Source organism: Lampris incognitus, chromosome 20, assembly GCF_029633865.1.
Source record: "Lampris incognitus isolate fLamInc1 chromosome 20, fLamInc1.hap2, whole genome shotgun sequence".
In the NCBI taxonomy this organism is placed as follows: Eukaryota; Metazoa; Chordata; class Actinopteri; order Lampriformes; family Lampridae; genus Lampris; species Lampris incognitus.
This window is the reverse complement of record NC_079230.1, coordinates 1,705,895-1,728,615: the sequence shown is the minus strand read 5'-3', so window position 1 is coordinate 1,728,615 and position 22,721 is coordinate 1,705,895. Positions and strand designations below refer to the sequence as shown.

The window sequence follows — 22,721 nt, the reverse complement described above, 5'->3', positions numbered from 1 at the left end:
TCTCATCTGACCTGAATAAACCTCCACGGTCTTATGTGAACCTGAACAAACCTTCATGTTGTCATCTGAACCCGAACATACCTCCTCATTCTCATCTGAACCTGAATAAACCTCCGCGTTCTCATCTGAACCTGAACAAACCTCCACGTTCTCATCTGAACCTGAATAAACCTCCTCGTTCTCATCCGAACCGGAATAAACCTCCATGTTCTCATCTGAACCTGAATAAACCTACTCGTTCTAATCTGAACCTGAATAAACCTCCGTGTTCTCATCTGAACCCCAACAAACCTCCTCGTTTTCATCTGAACCCCAACAAACCTTCTCGTTCTCATCTGAACCTGAACAAACTTCCTCGTTCTCATCTGAACCTGAATAAACCTCCTCGTTCTCATCTGAACCTGAATAAATCTCCTCGTTGTCATCTGAACCTGAATAAATCTCCTCGTTGTCATCTGAACCTGAAGAAATCTCCTCGTTCTCATCTGAACCTGAACACACCTTCATGTTCTCATCTGAACCTGAACAAACCTCCATATTCTCATCTAAACATGAACAAACCTCCAAGTTCTCATCTGAACCTGAACACAACTTCATGTTCTCATCTGAACCTGAACAAACCTCCACGTTCTCATCTAAACATGAACAAACCTCCTCGTTCTCATCTGAACCTGAACACACCTTCATGTTCTCATCTGAACCTGAACAAACCTCCACATTCTCATCTAAACATGAACAAACCTCCAAGTTCTCATCTGAACCTGAACAAACCTCCACGTTCTCATCTAAACATGAACAAACCTCCACGTTCATATTTAAACCTGAACAAACCCCCTCGTTCTCATCTGAACCTGAACACTCCTTCATGTTCTCATCTGAACCCGAACAAACCTCCTCGTCTCATCTGAACCTGAACAAACCTCCACATTATCATCTAAACATGAACAAACCTCCAAGTTCTCATCTGAACCTGAACACAACTTCATGTTCTCATCTGAACCTGAACAAACCTCCACGTTCTCATCTAAACATGAACAAACCTCCACGTTCTCATTTAAACCTGAACAAACCTCCTCGTTCTCATCTGAACCTGAACACTCCTTCATGTTCTCATCTGAACCCGAACAAACCTCCTCGTCTCATCTGAACCCGAACAAACCTCCTCGTCTCATCTGAACCCGAACAAACCTCCACGTTCTCATCTGAACCTGAACACGGTTCCAGTTGAAACATAAAAGTTGTGTGACTTTGTAGAACCACGTCTCGTCTCCTCTAACATGTGATCTGACAAATACTTTACACAGAAACCTGAAAACACAACCCCCCTACCCCCCCTACCCCCCACCCCAAAAAAAAGAAACACAAATGCTGTTTTACCTTCTTCCGCCCTGCACGCGGATACGGAGAGCAGCAGCGCGAGCGCCACGGCGGCCCCGCGCGCTGTCCGCCTGTCCATCACCGCTCCGATGAAAGCCGAAGCTCCGTTCTGTCCAGTCCCGGCCACATCTGCTGGGCTCGCGCCCCGCCACGGGTCCCGGCAGACCGGAGGGCTGGAGGTTTGGAAGCCAGACGAGATCCTTCACACGTCGGGTCAACGGGAGTAACGGGAGGTCGAGTGCGCTTCGAGTCGGGGTCTGTTTCCCGTCCGGAAAACAAACTGCTACACAAAACTTTTCCGCGCACGGCAGAGAAAAGCAAAGCTCGAAGCGAGAAACCCCGGAGTCCTTTCCGGCGCCCTCACGTCATGTCGGCCTCAGCGGCTCCGGTTGCTTCCTTCTTGTTTTCAGTTGGTCCTCCGTCAGAAATCAGTTCCCTTCTTCTTCTTCCACAGCACGAACACGGACCGCCGCTCCTCTGCCCGGCCGCACGCTTTCTGGACACACACACACACACACACACACACACACACACACACACACACACACACTCACACACACTCACACACACTCACACACTCACACACTCCCCCCTCCTCTACATTCCTCCCCTCACCGAGAGGGAAACCCCTTTGTCTCTCTCGCCCCCCCCCCCCTTTCCCTGTCTGTGTGTCCGTCTGTCTGTGTGTCTGTCCACTGCCTACAGAGTCACATCAAATCCAGACTTGTTGGCGACCAAAAGACCGAATCCAGCAGAAGTCCTTCAGAAAATCAAGTTCACGGATTAAACTTCTTTTCCTGCTGAACGAGCCTACTGTCCCACCCTGCAAACCCCGCCCCCATGGAGCAGGCACCCCTGAAACCCCGCCCCCATGGAGCAGGCACCCCTCCAAACCCCGACCCCATGCAGCAGGCACCAGCGAGCTGACTGGTCGGTTTGTCTGTCAGTCACTGTGAGGCACGGGGAGTGACAAACAGTATGATGAAGGAATTTATATTTCAATCCTGGAATTCTTCGTCTGTCTCTCAGTCTGTCTGTCTCAGTCTGTCTGTCTGTGTCTCTCAGTCTGTCTGTCTCTCAGTCTGTCTGTCTCAGTCTGTCTGTCTCAGTCTGTCTCTCTCAGTCTGTCTGTCTCTCTGTCTGTCTGTCTGTGTGTGTCTGTCTCTCTCAGTCTGTCTCTCAGTCTGTCTGTCTCTCAGTCTGTCTGTCTCAGTCTGTCTGTCTGTGTCTCTCAGTCTGTCTGTCTCTCAGTCTGTCTGTCTCAGTCTGTCTCTCTCAGTCTGTCTGTCTCTCTGTCTGTCTGTCTGTCTGTCTGTGTGTGTCTGTCTCTCTCAGTCTGTCTCTCAGTCTGTCTCTCAGTCTGTCTGTCTCTCAGTCTGTCTGTCTCTCAGTCTGTCTGTCTCTCAGTCTGTCTGTCTCAGTCTGTCTCTCTCAGTCTGTCTGTCTCTCTGTCTGTCTGTCTGTCTGTGTGTGTCTGTCTCTCTCAGTCTGTCTCTCAGTCTGTCTCTCAGTCAGTCTGTCTCTCAGTCTGTCTGTCTCTCAGTCTGTCTGTCTCTCAGTCTGTCTTGTCTCTGTCTGTCTCTCAGTCTGTCTGTCTCTCTGTCTGTCTCCCAGTCTGTCTGTCTCAGTCTGTCTCTCTCAGTCTCTCAGTCTGTCTGTCTCTCAGTCTGTCTGTCTCAGTCTGTCTCTCTCAGTCTGTCTGTCTCTCTGTCTGTCTGTCTGTGTGTGTCTGTCTCTCTCAGTCTGTCTCTCAGTCTGTCTCTCAGTCAGTCTGTCTCTCAGTCTGTCTGTCTCTCAGTCTGTCTTGTCTCTGTCTGTCTCTCAGTCTGTCTGTCTCTCTCAGTCTGTCTCTCTCAGTCTCTCAGTCTGTCTGTCTCTCTCAGTCTGTCTCTCTCTGTCTGTCTCTCAGTCTGTCTGTCTCTGTCTCTCTCAGTCTGTCTGTCTGTCTGTCTGTCTCTGTCTGTCTTTCAGTCTGTCTGTCTCTGTCTGTCTCTCAGTCTGTCTCTCAGTCAGTCTGTCTGTCTCTGTCTGTCTCTCAGTCTGTCTGTCTCTGTCTGTCTCTGTCTGTCTCAGTCTGTCTCTGTCTGTCTCTCAGTCTGTCTCTCAGTCAGCCTGTCTCTGTCTGTCTCTCAGTCTGTCTGTCTCTCTCAGTCTGTCTCTCTCAGTCTCTCAGTCTGTCTGTCTCTCAGTCTGTCTGTCTCTCTCAGTCTGTCTGTCTCAGTCAGCCTGTCTCTGTCTGTCTCTCAGTCTGTCTGTCTGTCTCAGTCTGTCTGTCTCTGTCTGTCTCAGTCTGTCTGTCTGTCTGTCTGTCTCTGTCTGTCTTTCAGTCTGTCTGTCTCTGTCTGTCTCTCAGTCTGTCTCTCAGTCAGTCTGTCTGTCTCTGTCTGTCTCTCAGTCTGTCTGTCTCTGTCTGTCTCTGTCTGTCTCAGTCTGTCTCTCAGTCTGTCTGTCTCTGTCTGTCTCTCAGTCTGTCTCTCAGTCAGCCTGTCTCTGTCTGTCTCTCAGTCTGTCTGTCTCTGTCTGTCTCTCAGTCTGTCTCTCAGTCTGTCTGTCTGTGTCTCTCAGTCAGTCTGTCTCTCGGTCTGTCTGTCTCAGTCAGTTTGTCTCTCAGTCTGTCTGTCTGTCACTTACTCTCATCCATTTCTCTCTGTCTTTCTTTCATTAAATTAGAACATTGAAACAGAACGTTAAAACACGAGTTAACGTTCTAACGTATAATGTTCTAACGTTCTAATGTTCCAATGTTCTAAATTTGTAACGTTCCAATGTTCTAATGTCTAATGTTCCAATGTTCTAAAGTTGTAACGTTCCAATGTTCTAATGTCTAACGTTCTAAAGTCCCAATGTTAAAACGTTCTAATGCGCTCACGCTCTATCATCTAACGTTTTAATGTTCTAACATTCTAAGGTTCTGACATTCCAACGTCTAATGTTCTAATGTTCCAATGTCCTCACGGCCTAACGTTCTAATGATCTAACATCTAATATTTTAATGTTCCAATGTGTTAACGTTCTAACATCTAATGTTTTAACGTTCTAACATTCCAACGTCTAATGTTCTAATGTTCCAATGTTCTAACGTACTAACGTTCAAATGTGCTAACTTTAGAGCGTTCTAATGTGCTAATGTTCTAAAGCTCTAACATCTAATGTTTTAACGCTCTAACGGTCTAACTTTCTAACATTCCAACGTATAATGTTCTAATGTTCCAATGTTCTAATGTTCTACCGTCTAATGTTTTAATGTTCTAACGTTTTAATGTTCTCATGTTTTAATATTCTAATGTCTAATGTTTTAATGCTCTAACGTTTTAATTTTCCAACGTTCTAATGTCTTACTTTTGAACGAATGTTAAGGAACGAACTTTAAGTGTATAGTAAATCATCTACCACCAGTGACCATGATGTCTAGTAAATCACATTCCACCAGTCACCATGATGTCTAGTAAATCACCTTCCACCAGTGACCATGATGTCTAGTAAATCACCTTCCACCAGAGACCATGATGTATAGTAAATCACCTTCCACCAGAGACCATGATGTATAGTAAATCACCTTCCACCAGAGACCATGATGTATGGTAAATCACCTTCCACCAGTCACCATGATGTATAGTAAATCACCTTCCACCAGAGACCATGATGTCTAGTAAATCACCTTCCACCAGTGACCATGATGTATAGTAAATCACCTTCCACCAGAGACCATGATGTATAGTAAATCATCTTCCACGAGAGACCATGATGTATAGTAAATCACCTTCCACCAGAGACCATGATGTATAGTAAATCACCTTCCACCAGAGACCATGATGTATAGTAAATCACCTTCCACCAGAGACCATGATGTATAGTAAATCACCTTCCACCAGAGACCATGATGTATAGTAAATCATCTTCCACCAGAGACCATGATGTATAGTAAATCACCTTCCACCAGAGACCATGATGTATAGTAAATCACCTTCCACCAGAGACCATGATGTATAGTAAATCACCTTCCACCAGAGACCATGATGTATGGTAAATCACCTTCCACCAGTCACCATGATGTATAGTAAATCACCTTCCACCAGTGACCATGATGTATAGTAAATCACATTCCACCAGTCACCATGATGTCTAGTAAATCACCTTCCACCAGTGACCATGATGTCTAGTAAATCACCTTCCACCAGTCACCATGATGTATAGTAAATCACCTTCCACCAGAGACCATGATGTATAGTAAATCATCTTCCACCAGAGACCATGATGTATAGTAAATCATCTTCCACCAGTCACCATGATGTCTAGTAAATCACCTTCCACCAGTGACCATGATGTCTAGTAAATCACCTTCCACCAGTGACCATGATGTATAGTAAATCACCTTCCACCAGAGACCATGATGTATAGTAAATCATCTTCCACCAGAGACCATGATGTATAGTAAATCACCTTCCACCAGAGACCATGATGTATAGTAAATCACCTTCCACCAGAGACCATGATGTATAGTAAATCACCTTCCACCAGAGACCATGATGTATAGTAAATCACCTTCCACCAGTGACCATGATGTCTAGTAAATCACCTTCCACCAGTGACCATGATGTATAGTAAATCACCTTCCACCAGTCACCATGATGTCTAGTAAATCACCTTCCACCAGTGACCATGATGTCTAGTAAATCACCTTCCACCAGTGACCATGATGTATAGTAAATCACCTTCCACCAGTCACCATGATGTATAGTAAATCACCTTCCACCAGAGACCATGATGTATAGTAAATCACCTTCCACCAGAGACCATGATGTATAGTAAATCACCTTCCACCAGAGACCATGATGTATAGTAAATCACCTTCCACCAGAGACCATGATGTATGGTAAATCACCTTCCACCAGTCACCATGATGTATAGTAAATCACCTTCCACCAGAGACCATGATGTCTAGTAAATCATCTTCCACCAGAGACCATGATGTCCAGTAAATCACCTTCCACCAGTCACCATGATGTATAGTAAATCATCTACCACCAGTGACCATGATGTATAGTAAATCACCTTCCACCAGTGACCATGATGTATAGTAAATCATCTACCACCAGTCACCATGATGTCTAGTAAATCACCTTCCACCAGTCACCATGATGTATAGTAAATCATCTACCACCAGTGACCATGATGTATAGTAAATCACCTTCCACCAGTGACCATGATTTATAGTAAATCATCTACCACCAGTGACCATGATGTATAGTAAATCACCTTCCACCAGTCACCATGATGTATAGTAAATCATCTACCACCAGTGACCATGGTGTATAGTAAACCATCTTCCACCAGAGACCATGATGTATAGTAAATCACCTACCACCAGAGACCATGATGTATAGTAAATCATCTACCACCAGAGACCATGATGTATAGTAAATCATCTACCACCAGTGACCATGATGTATAGTAAATCATCTACCACCAGAGACCATGATGTATAGTAAATCATCTACCACCAGTGACCATGATGTATAGTAAATCATCTACCACCAGAGACCTTGATGTATAGTAAATCATCTACCACCAGTGACAATGATGTATAGTAAATCATCTACCACCAGAGACCATGATGTATAGTAAATCATCTGCCACCAGTGACCATGATGTATAGTAAATCATCTACCACCAGAGACCATGATGTATAGTAAACCATCTACCACCAGTGACAATGATGTATAGTAAATCACCTTCCACCAGAGACCATGATGTATAGTAAACCATCTACCACCAGTGACAATGATGTATAGTAAATCACCTTCCACCAGTGACCATGATGTATAGTAAACCATCTACCACCAGTGACCATGATGTATAGTAAATCATCTTCCACCAGAGACCATGATGTCTAGTAAATCATCTTCCACCAGTGACCATGATGTATAGTAAATCACCTTCCACCAGAGACCATGATGTATAGTAAATCATCTACCACCAGTGACCATGATGTATAGTAAACCATCTACCACCAGTGACCATGATGTATAGTAAATCATCTACCATCAGTGACCATGATGTATAGTAAATCATCTTCCACCAGAGACCATGATGTATAGTAAATCATCTACCACCAGTGACCATGATGTATAGTAAATCATCTACCACCAGTGACCATGATGTATAGTAAATCATCTACCACCAGAGACCATGATGTATAGTAAATCATCTACCAGTGACCATGATGTATAGTAAATCATCTTCCACCAGTGACCATGATGTCTAGTAAATCATCTTCCACCAGTGACCATGATGTATAGTAAATCATCTTCCACCAGAGACCATGATGTATAGTAAATCATCTTCCACCAGTGACCATGATGTATAGTAAATCATCTACCACCAGAGACCATGATGTATAGTAAACCATCTACCACCAGAGACCATGATGTATAGTAAATCATCTACCACCAGAGACCATGATGTATAGTAAATCATCTTCCACCAGTGACCATGATGTATAGTAAATCATCTTCCACCAGTGACCATGATGTATAGTAAATCATCTACCACCAGAGACCATGATGTCTAGTAAATCATCTTCCACCAGTGACCATGATGTATAGTAAATCATCTTCCACCAGTGACCATGATGTATAGTAAATCATCTACCACCAGAGACCATGATGTATAGTAAACCATCTACCACCAGTGACCATGATGTATATTAAATCATCTACCACCAGTATCCATGATGTATAGTAAATCATCTTCCACCAGTGACCATGATGTATAGTAAATCATCTACCACGGAAAAGTGGTCTACCTCCACAATCAAGTACTACATAGTTCCTAATATTGTCATGTTTTCCGCAATTATTTCCAACATTTATAATATATTTAGAAATAAATATCTGAATTTCCTTTTTATGGTCTTTTAATACCCCCCTCCCCCAAATAAAAACAATAGAATCCAGCTGAGTGATGGAAGATAATGGTCTACTGGGGTCAAACTGGTCTACTGTGGTGACAGTGGTTTTCTAGGATTACTCTGGTCTATTGGATTCATATTAGTCCACTGGGTTGATACTGGTCTACTGGGCTCATAGTGGTCTTCTGGGGTCATACTGGTCTTCTGGGGTTATGCTGGTCTACTGGGGTAATACTAGTCAACTGGGGTCATAGTGGCCTTCTAGAGTTACTCCGGTCTTTTGGGATCATAGTGGTCTATGTGGGTTATACTGGTCTTCTGGGGTCATATTGGTCTACTGGGGTAATACTGGTCTAGTTGTGTCATAGTGGTCTTCTGGGTTCATACTGGGGCTACTCTGGTATACTGTGGTTAAACAGGTCTACTGGGCTTACTCTTATCTTCTGGGGTTACTCTGGTCTAATGGGGTCATACTGGTCTTTTAGGGTGATACTGGTAAACTCTTCCATATGTGGATTTCAGTTTGGTGTGTGCGATTGTGTTTTTTAAACAGGTGTTTGTGAAATAAACACAATAAATACACACCAAACAATAAATACTTATAAATAAATAAATACGTGATAAATACAAACAATAAATACCCTTCATTCACTGTGTATCTAGAAAATGAGAGAGAGAGAAGGTTGGATGATGTAGGGATAGTGAACCAGGAAGTGTGGTGGATTAGCAAGGAGGAAGTGAGGGCAGCTATGAAGAGGATGAAGAGTGGAAAGGCAGTTGGTCCTGATGACATAGTACCTGTGGAGGCATGGAGGTGTTTAGGAGAGATGGCAGTGGGGTTTCTAACTAGATTGTTTAACACAATCCTGGAAAGTGAGAGGATGCCTGAGGAGTGGAGAAGAAGCATACTGGTACCGATTTTCAAGAACAAGGGTGATGTGCAGAACTGTAGCAACTACAGAGGTATAAAGTTGATCAGCCACAGCATGAAGATATGGGAAAGAGTAATAGAAGCTAGGTTAAGAGGAGAGGTGATGATCAGCCACAGCATGAAGATTTGGGAAAGAGTAATAGAAGCTAGGTTAAGAGGAGAGGTGGTGATGATCAGCCACAGCATGAAGATATGGGAAAGAGTAATAGAAGCTAGGTTAAGAGGAGGAGAGGTGGTGATGATCAGCCACAGCATGAAGATTTGGGAAAGAGTAATAGAAGCTAGGTTAAGAGGAGGAGAGGTGGTGATGATCAGCCACAGCATGAAGATTTGGGAAAGAGTAATAGAAGCTAGGTTAAGAGGAGGAGAGGTGATGATCAGCAGCAGCAGTATGGTTTCATGGCATGAAAGAGCACCACAGATGTGATGTTTGCTTTGGTGATGGTGATGGACAGGTTGACGGACGAGATCAGGCAGGAGTCTCCATGGACTATGATGTTTGCGGATGACATTGTGATGTGTAGTGAGAGTACGGTGCAGGTGGAGGAGAGCCTGGAGAGGTGGAGGTATGCACTGGAGAGAAGAGGAATGAAAGTTAGTAGGAGCAAGACGGAATACCTATGCATGAATGAGAGGGAGGACAGTGAAATGGTGAGGATGCAAAGAGTGGAGGTGACGAAGGTGTATGAGTTCAAATATTTGGGGTCAACTGTCCAAAGTAACGGGGAGTGCAGAAGAGAGGTGAAGAAGAGAGTGCAGGCAGGGTGGAGTGGGTGGAGAAGTGTGTCAGGAGTGATGTGTGACAGAAGGGTACCAGCAAGAGTTAAAGGGAAGGTTTACAAGATGGTAGTGAGACCAGCTATGTTATATGGTCTGGAGACAGTGGCACTGATGAAAAGACAGGAGGAGGAGCTGGAGGTGGCAGAGATGAAGATGATAAGATTTTCACTGGGAGTGATGAAGAAGGACAGGATTAGGAACGAGTATATTAGAGGGACAGCTCAGGTTGGACGGTTTGGAGACAAAGCAAGAGAGACAAGATTGAGATGGTGTGGACATGTGTGGAGGAGAGATGCTGGGTATACTGGGAGAAGGATGCTGAATATGGAGCTGCCAGGGAAGAGGAGAAGAGGAAGGCCAAAGAGGAGGTTTATGGAGGTGGTGAGGGAGGACATGCAGGTGGCTGGTGTGACAGAGGAAGATGCAGAGGACAGGAAGACATGGAAACGGATGATCCACTGTGGCGCCCCCTAACGGGAGCAGCCGAAAGTAGTAGTAGTAGTAATAGTAGTAATAGTGGTAGCAATAGTAGTAGTAGTAGTAGTAGTAATAGTGGTAGCAATAGTAGTAGTAGTAGTAGTAGTAGTAGTAGTAGTAGTAGTAGTAGTAGATTCACTGTGTAGCTACTGAGACAGAGAGACAGACAGAGCTGTCTGTGTGTCTTTTTCTAGGTAACACACACACATTGACTCGTGTGTGTGTGTGTGTGTGTGTGTGTGTGTGTGTGTGTGTGTGTGTGTCTGTTGGCAGTGAAGTGACAGGGTGGGCTCCTGATGCTTCAGCTCCTCGTTGCCCCCGGAAACAAACCCCTCCTCTCTGGAGCGTCGACTCAGTGACCCTGGGACAATGAAGGTCGTGACAGGAAGTTAACAGAGAAGCACTTCCTGTTGGAATGCTGTGTGTGTGTGTGTGTGTGTGTGTGTGTGTGTGTGTGTGTGTGTGTGTGTGTGTGTGTGTGTGTGTGCGCACGTGTGTGTGTGTGTGTGTGTGTGTTTTGGTTTAACAATTGTGCCATACGTTTGGAATTCTCTTCTATGAAATTAAGCAAGCTAGACACACACAGACACATGCACACACACAGTGGTCTGGTCTCTGCAACCCAGTTAAGCCAGTGGAATATTCCATCGTCTCCTCTGGTCTTACTGGGAGATGCTGGTAGTCCAGTCTGGTCTTACTGGGAGATGCTGGTAGTCCCCTCATAAACTCGGTCACGTACAACATTGCCAAACATATAGCCAACATCTTGACCCCTTTAGTGGGCGAAACACCTCACCATATCCAAAACTCCACTGACTTCGTGGACAAGGTCCAAGGTGTAAAACTGGAACCGGATGAAACCATGGTATCCTACGACGTGACCTCGTTATTCACCTGCATCCCAACCATGGAGGCTTCGGAAACTGTGAGGCAACGTTTGCTACGGGACGACACCCTCCACAATAGGACCAACCTCAGCCCAGACCAGATTTTCCAACTACTGGACCTTTGCCTGAACACTACATATTTCCAATTCGGGGGCCAGTTTTACAGACAGAAACACGGCTGTGCAATGGGCTCACCAGTATAGCCCATTGTGGCCAACTTATATATGGAAGAGGTAGAACACAGGGCCCTGAACTCCTTCAGAGGAACACCTCCGAGCCACTGGTTCAGATATGTGGACGACACATGGGTCAAAATCCAAACACAAGAGGTGCAAGCGTTTACCAAACACATCAACTCAGTGGACAAGAACGTTAAGTTCACAAGGGAAGACGTAAAGAACAACAGTTTTCCCTTCTTGGACTGTGACGTCCACATTGGGGAAGACAGGAGCCTCCACATTGGGGTTTACAGGAAACCTACTCACACACAGACCAATATCTACTTTTGGACTCACACCACCCTCTGGAACACAAACTGAGCGTCATCAGAACTCTGCAACACAGAGCTGACAATGTGCCCAGCAGCACTCAGGCCCAACGAGAAGAACACAAACACCTGAGGGGAGCTTTAAAAACCCTGCGGCTACCCCAGTTGGACCTTTGTGAAAACTGCAACACGTTCCAAAAAGACCAACCAGGTGAGTGATGAGGAGAAAAGGAACAGAAGGAATAACACAATTATCCCGTATGTTTCTGGGGTCTCCGAGAAACTCAGGAGAATTTTTAACAAACACCGCATCCCGGTATACTTCAAACCCAGCAACACACTCCCACAAAGACTGGTTCATCCCAAAGACCGTGTACCACACACCCAGAAAAGCAGTCTGGTGTATGCTGTACAATGCCATGAGGATTGTACTGACCTATACATAGGAGAAACCAAACAACCACTACACAAACGGATGGTCCAACACAGAAGGCCAAACTCCTCAGGACAAGACTCAGCAGTCTATCTACACCTAAAGGAGAAGACACACTCCTTCCAGGACAGCAACGTACACATTTTGGACAGAGAAGATAGATGGTTAGAAAGAGGGGTGAAGGAAGCCATCTATGTGAAACTGGAAGAACCATCCCTCAACAGAGGAGGAGGTCTGGGACACCACCTATCTCCCACTTACAATACCGTCCTTTCATCTCTACCCAGGAGACTCAAGAAGCCTAGCCTCCAAGAACAACAGTCGCTCACTAACGGCTCCAACCACTCTCATGGCCGCTGAACAAGGAAGTCGAAACTAACACCCCCAACCACCGTCGCCGCTAAACATCGGATCACAAAGAGCCACGCATATCAATACCTCTGATAACGACGGGCGTTGCTAAACATCGGAACACAAAGAGCCACACATATCAATAGCTCTGACAACGACTCCAAAGAGGATAAATGCTGAGTCTCGTCAGCAGCCAGTCAGACTAGCTTGGTCTAGTCAGAAAGGCAGGAACTGAGGAAGCCTCTTGGATGGGAGGCGAAACGTCTTCACGGATATAGACCAAGTCCAGTTGCACTTGATTTACTTCCTTTGGATCCCCTCTGGTCTGACTGGGAGATGCTAGTAGTCAAGTCTGGTCTTATTGGGGGATGCTGGTAGTCCCCTCTGGTTTTACTGGGAGATGATGGTAGCCCAGTCAGGTTTTACTGGACAATGCTGGTAGTCCCCTCTGGTTTTACTGGGAGATGCTGGTAGTCCAGTCTGATCTTACTGGGAGATGCTGGTAGTCCAGTCTGGTCTTACTGGGGGATGCTGGTAGTCCCCTCTGGTTTTACTGGGAGATGCTGGTAGTCCCCTCTGGTTTTACTGGAGGATGCTGGTAGTCCCCTCTGGTCTTACTGGGGGATGCTGGTAGTCCCCTGTGGTTTTACTGGGAGATGTTGGTAGTCCAGTCTGGTCTTATTGGGAGATGTTGGTAATCCGATCTGTTCTTACAGGGGGATGCTGGTAGTCCCCTCTTGTTTTACTGGGAGATTTTGATAGTCCAGTCTGGTCGACCTAATTCTGGTTGGGACCTGATGGTCCATTGGAAGACTGCATGTGAAGATCAGACCCTCCATATTGAAAGCACAGCAAGAATTCCCAGTCGAATGGTCAGGAGCTAAAATGTGAAGCTTGTTTTGTCACATTCCCTTTAAAACCCCCAAAACCATTTGGATGGTTTAAGATAAACTACCCAGATTTGAACGAATGTACATGAAACCCTGCTGCTAGACTGAAACCTTCCAGTAGCAAACCGGTTTAAGGACAAACCAGTTTATAATAACAAACCTGTTTGACAACAAACCAGTTTAACAAACCTCTTTAACAACAAACCTGTTTGACAACAAACCTGTTTGACAACAAACCGGTTTAGCAACAAACCAGTTTAACAAACCAGTTTAACAACAAACCAGTTTAACAAACCAGTTTAACAACAAACCAGTCTAACAACAAACCGGTTTAACAACAAAACAGTTTAACAACAAACCTCTTTAACAACAAAACAGTTTAACAACAAACCTCTTTAACAACAAACCGGTTTAACAACAAACCAGTTTAACAACAAACCAGTTTAACAAACCTCTTTAACAACAAACCTGTTTGACAACAAACCTGTTTGACAACAAACCGGTTTAGCAACAAACCAGTTTAACAAACCAGTTTAACAACATACCAGTTTAACAAACCAGTTTAACAACAAACCAGTCTAACAACAAACCGGTTTAATGACAAACCGGTTTAACAACAAACCAGTTTAACAACAAACCTCTTTAACAACAAACCGGTTTAACAACAAACCAGTTTAACAACAAACCAGTTTAACAAACCGGTTTAACAACAAACCAGTTTAACAACAAACCAGTTTAACAACAAACCAGTTTAACAAACCGGTTTAACAACAAACCAGTTTAACAACAAACCAGTTTAACAACAAACCAGTTTAACAAACCGGTTTAACAACAAACCGGTTTAACAACAAACCAGTTTAACAACAAACCAGTTTAACAACAAACCTGTTCAACAACAAACCAGTTTAACAAACCGGTTTAACAACAAACCAGTTTAACAACAAACCAGTTTAACAACAAACCAGTTTAACAACAAACCAGTTTAACAAACCGGTTTAACAACAAACCAGTTTAACAACAAACCAGTTTAACAACAAACCTGTTCAACAACAAACCAGTTTAACAACAAACCTGTTTAACAAACCAGTTTAACAACAAACCAGGTTAACAACAAACCAGTTTAACAAGAAACCGGTTTAAGGACAAACCAGTTTATAACAACAAACCTGTTTGACAACAAACCTCTTTAACAACAAACCTGTTTGACAACAAACCTGTTTGACAACAAACCGGTTTAGCAACAAACCAGTTTAACAAACCAGTTTAACAACATACCAGTTTAACAAACCAGTTTAACAACAAACCAGTCTAACAACAAACCGGTTTAATGACAAACCAGTTTAACAACAAACCAGTTTAACAACAAACCTCTTTAACAACAAACCGGTTTAACAACAAACCAGTTTAACAACAAACCAGTTTAACAAACCGGTTTAACAACAAACCAGTTTAACAACAAACCAGTTTAACAACAAACCTGTTCAACAACAAACCAGTTTAACAACAAACCTGTTTAACAAACCAGTTTAACAACAAACCAGGTTAACAACAAACCAGTTTAACAAGAAACCGGTTTAACAACAAACCAGTTTAACAACAAACCTGTTTAACAACAAACCGGTTTAACAACAAACCAGTTTAACGACAAACCAGTTTAACAACAAACCTGTTCAACAACAAACCAGTTTAACAACAAACCTGTTTAACAAACCAGTTTAACAACAAACCAGGTTAACAACAAACCAGTTTAACAACAAACCTGTTTAACAAACCAGTTTAACAACAAACCAGGTTAACAACAAACCAGTTTAACAAGAAACCGGTTTAACAACAAACCAGTTTAACAACAAACCAGTTTAACAACAAACCAGTTTAACAACAAACCGGTTTAACAACAAACCATGTTAACAACAAACCAGTTTAACAACAAACCTGTTTAACAACAAACCTGGTTAACAACAAACCAGTTTAACAACAAACCAGGTTAACAACAAACCTGTTTAACAACAAACCAGTTTAACAACAAACCTGTTTAACAACAAACCAGTTTAAAAACAAACCTGTTTAACAAACCAGTTTAACAACAAACCAGTTTAACAACAAACCAGTTTAAGAACAAACCTGTTTAACAACAAACCGGTTTAACAACAAACCCGTTTAACAACAAACCAGTTTAACAACAAACCAGTTTAACGACAAACCGGTTTAACAACAAACCATGTTAACAACAAACCAGTTTAACAACAAACCAGTTTAACAACAAACCGGTTTAACAACAAACCTGTTTAACAACGAAGCAGTTTAACAACAAACCAGTTTAACAACAAACCAGTTTAACAACAAACCAGTTTAACAACAAACCAGGTTAACAACGAAGCAGTTTAACAACAAACCAGGTTAACAACAAACCAGTTTAACAACAAACCAGTTTAAAAACAAACCAGTTTAACGACAAACCGGTTTAACAACAAACCAGTTTAACAAGAAACCGGTTTAACAACAAACCAGTTTAACAACAAACCTGTTTAACAACAAACCGGTTTAACAACAAACCAGTTTAACGACAAACCAGTTTAACAACAAACCTGTTCAACAACAAACCAGTTTAACAACAAACCTGTTTAACAAACCAGTTTAACAACAAACCAGGTTAACAACAAACCAGTTTAACAACAAACCTGTTTAACAAACCAGTTTAACAACAAACCAGGTTAACAACAAACCAGTTTAACAAGAAACCGGTTTAACAACAAACCAGTTTAACAACAAACCAGTTTAAGAACAAACCGGTTTAACAACAAACCGGTTTAACAACAAACCGGTTTAACAACAAGCCGGTTTAACAACAAACCAGTTTAACGACAAACCAGTTTAACAACAAACGCGTTTAACAACAAACCAGTTTAACAACAAACCTGTTTAACAACAAACCAGTTTAACAACAAACCAGTTTAACGACAAACCAGTTTAACAACAAACCAGTTTAACAACAAACCAGTTTAACAACAAACCAGTTTAAAAACAAACCTGTTTAACAACAAACCAGTTCAACAACAAACCGGTTTAACAACAAACCTGTTTAACAACAAACCAGTTTAACAACAAACCAGTTTAACAACAAACCAGTTTAACAACAAACCAGTTTAACAACAAACCGGTTTAACAACAAACCTGTTTAACAACAAACCAGTTTAACAACAAACCTGTTTAACAACAAACCAGTTTAAAAACAAACCTGTTTAACAAACCAGTTTAACAACAAACCAGTTTAACAACAAACCAGTTTAAGAACAAACCTGTTTAACAACAAACCGGTTTAACAACAAACCCGTTTAACAACAAACCAGTTTAACAACAAACCAGTTTAACGACAAACCAGTTTAACAACAAACCTGTTTAACAACGAAGCAGTTTAACAACAAACCAGTTTAACAACAAACCAGTTTAACAACAAACCAGTTTAACAACAAACCAGGTTAACAACGAAGCAGTTTAACAACAAACCAGGTTAACAACAAACCAGTTTAACAACAAACCAGTTTAAAAACAAACCAGTTTAACGACAAACCGGTTTAACAACAAACCAGTTTAACAACAAACCAGTTTAACAACAAACCATGTTAACAACAAACCAGTTTAACAAACCAGTTTAACAACAAACCGGTTTAACAACAAACCAGTTTAACAACAAACCAGTTTAACAACAAACCATGTTAACAACAAACCAGTTTAACAACAAACCAGTTTAACAACAAACCGGTTTGACAACAAACCTGTTTAACAACAAACCAGTTTAACAACAAACCTGTTTAATAACAAACCAGTTTAACAACAAACCAGTTTAACAACAAACCTGTTTAACAACAAACCAGTTAATAACAAAAGAGTTTAACAACAAACCAGTTTAACAACAAACCAGTTTAACAAACCAGTTTAACAACAAACCGGTTTAACAACAAACCAGTTTAACAACAAACCAGTTTAACAACAAACCTGGTTAACAACAAACCAGTTTAACAACAAACCATGTTAACAACAAACCGGTTTGACAACAAACCAGTTTAACAACAAACCAGTTTAACAACAAACCGGTTTAACAACAAACCAGTTTAACAACAAACCAGGTTAACAAGAAACCAGTTTAACAACAAACCAGTTTAACAACAAACCAGTTGAACAACAAACCAGTTTAACAACAAACCATGTTAACAACAAACCAGTTTAACAACAAACCGGTTTAACAACAAACCAGTTTGACAACAAACCTGTTTAACAACAAACCAGTTTAACAACAAACCAGTTTAACAACAAACCTGTTTAACAACAAACCATTTAATAACAAAACAGTTTAACAACAAACCAGTTTAACAACAAACCAGTTTAACAAACCAGTTTAACAACAAACCGGTTTAACAACAAACCTGTTTAACAACAAACCAGTTTAACAGCAAACCAGTTTAACAACAAACCTGTTTAACAACAAACCTGTTTAACAACAAACCAGTTTGACAACAAACCGGTTTGACAACAAACCTGTTTAACAACAAACCAGTTTAACAACAAACCAGTTTAACAACAAACCAGTTTAACAACAAACCTGTTTAACAACAAACCATGTTAACAACAAACCAGTTTGACAACAAACCGGTTTGACAACAAACCTGTTTAACAACAAACCAGTTTAACAACAAACCAGTTTAACAACAAACCTGTTTAACAACAAACCAGTTAATAACAAAAGAGTTTAACAACAAACCAGTTTAACAACAAACCAGTTTAACAAACCAGTTTAACAACAAACCGGTTTAACAACAAACCAGTTTAACAACAAACCAGTTTAACAACAAACCTGGTTAACAACAAACCAGTTTAACAACAAACCAGTTTAACAACAAACCTGTTTAACAACAAACCAGTTTAACAACAAACCTGTTTAACAAGAAACCAGTTTAACAACAAACCAGGTTAACAAGAAACCAGTTTAACAACAAACCAGTTTAACAACAAACCAGTTTAACAACAAACCGGTTTGACAACAAACCAGTTTAACAACAAACCAGTTTAACAACAAACCTGTTTAACAACAAACCGGTTTAACAACAAACCAGTTTAACAACAAACCGGTTTAACAACAAACCTGGTTAACAACAAACCAGTTTAACAACAAACCATGTTAACAACAAACCGGTTTAACAACAAACCGGTTTGACAACAAACCAGTTTAACAACAAACCATGTTAACAACAAACCAGTTTAACAACAAACCATGTTAACAACAAACCGGTTTGACAACAAACCAGTTTAACAACAAACCAGTTTAACAACAAACCAGTTTAACAACAAACCATGTTAACAACAAACCAGTTTAACAACAAACCGGTTTAACAACAAACCAGTTTGACAACAAACCTGTTTAACAACAAACCAGTTTAACAACAAACCAGTTTAACAACAAACCTGTTTAACAACAAACCATTTAATAACAAAACAGTTTAACAACAAACCAGTTTAACAACAAACCAGTTTAACAAACCAGTTTAACAACAAACCTGTTTAACAACAAACCAGTTTAACAACAAACCAGTTTAACAACAAACCAGTTTAACAACAAACCGGTTTGACAACAAACCAGTTTAACAACAAACCAGTTTAACAACAAACCTGGTTAACAACAAACCAGGTTAACAACAAACCTGTTTAACAACAAACCGGTTTAACAACAAACCAGTTTAACAACAAACCAGTTTAACAACAAACCTGTTTAACAACAAACCGGTTTAACAACAAACCAGTTTAACAACAAACCATGTTAACAACAAACCGGTTTAACAACAAACCGGTTTGACAACAAACCAGTTTAACAACAAACCATGTTAACAACAAACCAGTTTAACAACAAACCATGTTAACAACAAACCGGTTTGACAACAAACCAGTTTAACAACAAACCAGTTTAACAACAAACCAGTTTAACAACAAACCAGTTGAACAACAAACCAGTTTAACAACAAACCATGTTAACAACAAACCAGTTTAACAACAAACCGGTTTAACAACAAACCAGTTTGACAACAAACCTGTTTAACAACAAACCAGTTTAACAACAAACCAGTTTAACAACAAACCTGTTTAACAACAAACCAGTTTAACAACAAACCTGTTTAACAACAAACCTGTTTAACAACAAACCATGTTAACAACAAACCAGTTTGACAACAAACCGGTTTGACAACAAACCTGTTTAACAACAAACCAGTTTAACAACAAACCAGTTTAACAACAAACCAGTTTAACAACAAACCTGTTTAACAACAAACCATGTTAACAACAAACCAGTTTGACAACAAACCGGTTTGACAACAAACCTGTTTAACAACAAACCAGTTTAACAACAAACCAGTTTAACAACAAACCTGTTTAACAACAAACCAGTTAATAACAAAAGAGTTTAACAACAAACCAGTTTAACAACAAACCAGTTTAACAAACCAGTTTAACAACAAACCGGTTTAACAACAAACCAGTTTAACAACAAACCAGTTTAACAACAAACCTGGTTAACAACAAACCAGTTTAACAACAAACCAGTTTAACAACAAACCTGTTTAACAACAAACCAGTTTAACAACAAACCTGTTTAACAAGAAACCAGTTTAACAACAAACCAGGTTAACAAGAAACCAGTTTAACAACAAACCAGTTTAACAACAAACCAGTTTAACAACAAACCGGTTTGACAACAAACCAGTTTAACAACAAACCAGTTTAACAACAAACCTGTTTAACAACAAACCGGTTTAACAACAAACCAGTTTAACAACAAACCGGTTTAACAACAAACCTGGTTAACAACAAACCAGTTTAACAACAAACCATGTTAACAACAAACCGGTTTGACAACAAACCAGTTTAACAACAAACCATGTTAACAACAAACCGGTTTAACAACAAACCGGTTTGACAACAAACCAGTTTAACAACAAACCATGTTAACAACAAACCAGTTTAACAACAAACCATGTTAACAACAAACCGGTTTGACAACAAACCAGTTTAACAACAAACCAGTTTAACAACAAACCAGTTTAACAACAAACCAGTTTAACAACAAACCGGTTTGACAACAAACCAGTTTAACAACAAACCAGTTTAACAACAAACCTGTTTAACAACAAACCGGTTTAACAACAAACCAGTTTAACAACAAACCGGTTTAACAACAAACCTGGTTAACAACAAACCGGTTTGACAACAAACCAGTTTAACAACAAACCATGTTAACAACAAACCGGTTTAACAACAAACCAGTTTAACAACAAACCGGTTTAACAACAAACCTGGTTAACAACAAACCAGTTTAACAACAAACCATGTTAACAACAAACCGGTTTGACAACAAACCAGTTTAACAACAAACCATGTTAACAACAAACCATGTTAACAACAAACCGGTTTGACAACAAACCAGTTTAACAACAAACCAGTTTAACAACAAACCAGTTTAACAACAAACCATGTTAACAACAAACCAGTTTAACAACAAACCAGTTTATCAACAAACCAGTTTAACAACAAACCAGTTTAACAACAAACCAGTTTAACAACAAACCATGTTAACAACAAACCAGTTTAACAATAAACCAGTTTAACAACAAACCGGTTTGACAACAAACCAGTTTAACAACAAACCATGTTAACAACAAACCAGTTTAACAACAAACCATGTTAACAACAAACCGGTTTGACAACAAACCAGTTTAACAACAAACCAGTTTAACAACAAACCAGTTTAACAACAAACCAGTTGAACAACAAACCAGTTTAACAACAAACCATGTTAACAACAAACCAGTTTAACAACAAACCGGTTTAACAACAAACCAGTTTGACAACAAACCTGTTTAACAACAAACCAGTTTAACAACAAACCAGTTTAACAACAAACCTGTTTAACAACAAACCATTTAATAACAAAACAGTTTAACAACAAACCAGTTTAACAACAAACCAGTTTAACAAACCAGTTTAACAACAAACCGGTTTAACAACAAACCTGTTTAACAACAAACCAGTTTAACAACAAACCAGTTTAACAACAAACCTGTTTAACAACAAACCTGTTTAACAACAAACCATGTTAACAACAAACCAGTTTGACAACAAACCGGTTTGACAACAAACCTGTTTAACAACAAACCAGTTTAACAACAAACCAGTTTAACAACAAACCAGTTTAACAACAAACCATGTTAACAACAAACCAGTTTGACAACAAACCGGTTTGACAACAAACCTGTTTAACAACAAACCAGTTTAACAACAAACCAGTTTAACAACAAACCTGTTTAACAACAAACCAGTTAATAACAAAAGAGTTTAACAACAAACCAGTTTAACAACAAACCAGTTTAACAAACCAGTTTAACAACAAACCGGTTTAACAACAAACCAGTTTAACAACAAACCAGTTTAACAACAAACCTGGTTAACAACAAACCAGTTTAACAACAAACCAGTTTAACAACAAACCTGTTTAACAACAAACCAGTTTAACAACAAACCTGTTTAACAAGAAACCAGTTTAACAACAAACCAGGTTAACAAGAAACCAGTTTAACAACAAACCAGTTTAACAACAAACCAGTTTAACAACAAACCGGTTTGACAACAAACCAGTTTAACAACAAACCAGTTTAACAACAAACCTGTTTAACAACAAACCGGTTTAACAACAAACCAGTTTAACAACAAACCGGTTTAACAACAAACCTGGTTAACAACAAACCAGTTTAACAACAAACCATGTTAACAACAAACCGGTTTGACAACAAACCAGTTTAACAACAAACCATGTTAACAACAAACCGGTTTAACAACAAACCGGTTTGACAACAAACCAGTTTAACAACAAACCATGTTAACAACAAACCAGTTTAACAACAAACCATGTTAACAACAAACCGGTTTGACAACAAACCAGTTTAACAACAAACCAGTTTAACAACAAACCAGTTTAACAACAAACCGGTTTGACAACAAACCAGTTTAACAACAAACCAGTTTAACAACAAACCTGTTTAACAACAAACCGGTTTAACAACAAACCAGTTTAACAACAAACCGGTTTAACAACAAACCTGGTTAACAACAAACCGGTTTGACAACAAACCAGTTTAACAACAAACCATGTTAACAACA

At 40.5% G+C, this 22,721-nt stretch overlaps 1 protein-coding gene across 1 annotated transcript in view; it reads right to left on the bottom strand.

The window, feature by feature from the left end:
• Positions 1-1,886, bottom strand: part of LOC130130818 (ephrin type-B receptor 4b-like) — a 122,243-nt gene extending 120,357 nt beyond the window's left edge. The window contains exon 1 of the mRNA XM_056300655.1: positions 1,378-1,886. Coding sequence (XP_056156630.1) covers positions 1,378-1,456 — 79 coding nt within the window. The 5' untranslated portion in view covers positions 1,457-1,886. The remainder of the gene's footprint in view (positions 1-1,377) is intronic.
• Between the last annotated feature and the right edge of the window lie 20,835 nt (positions 1,887-22,721).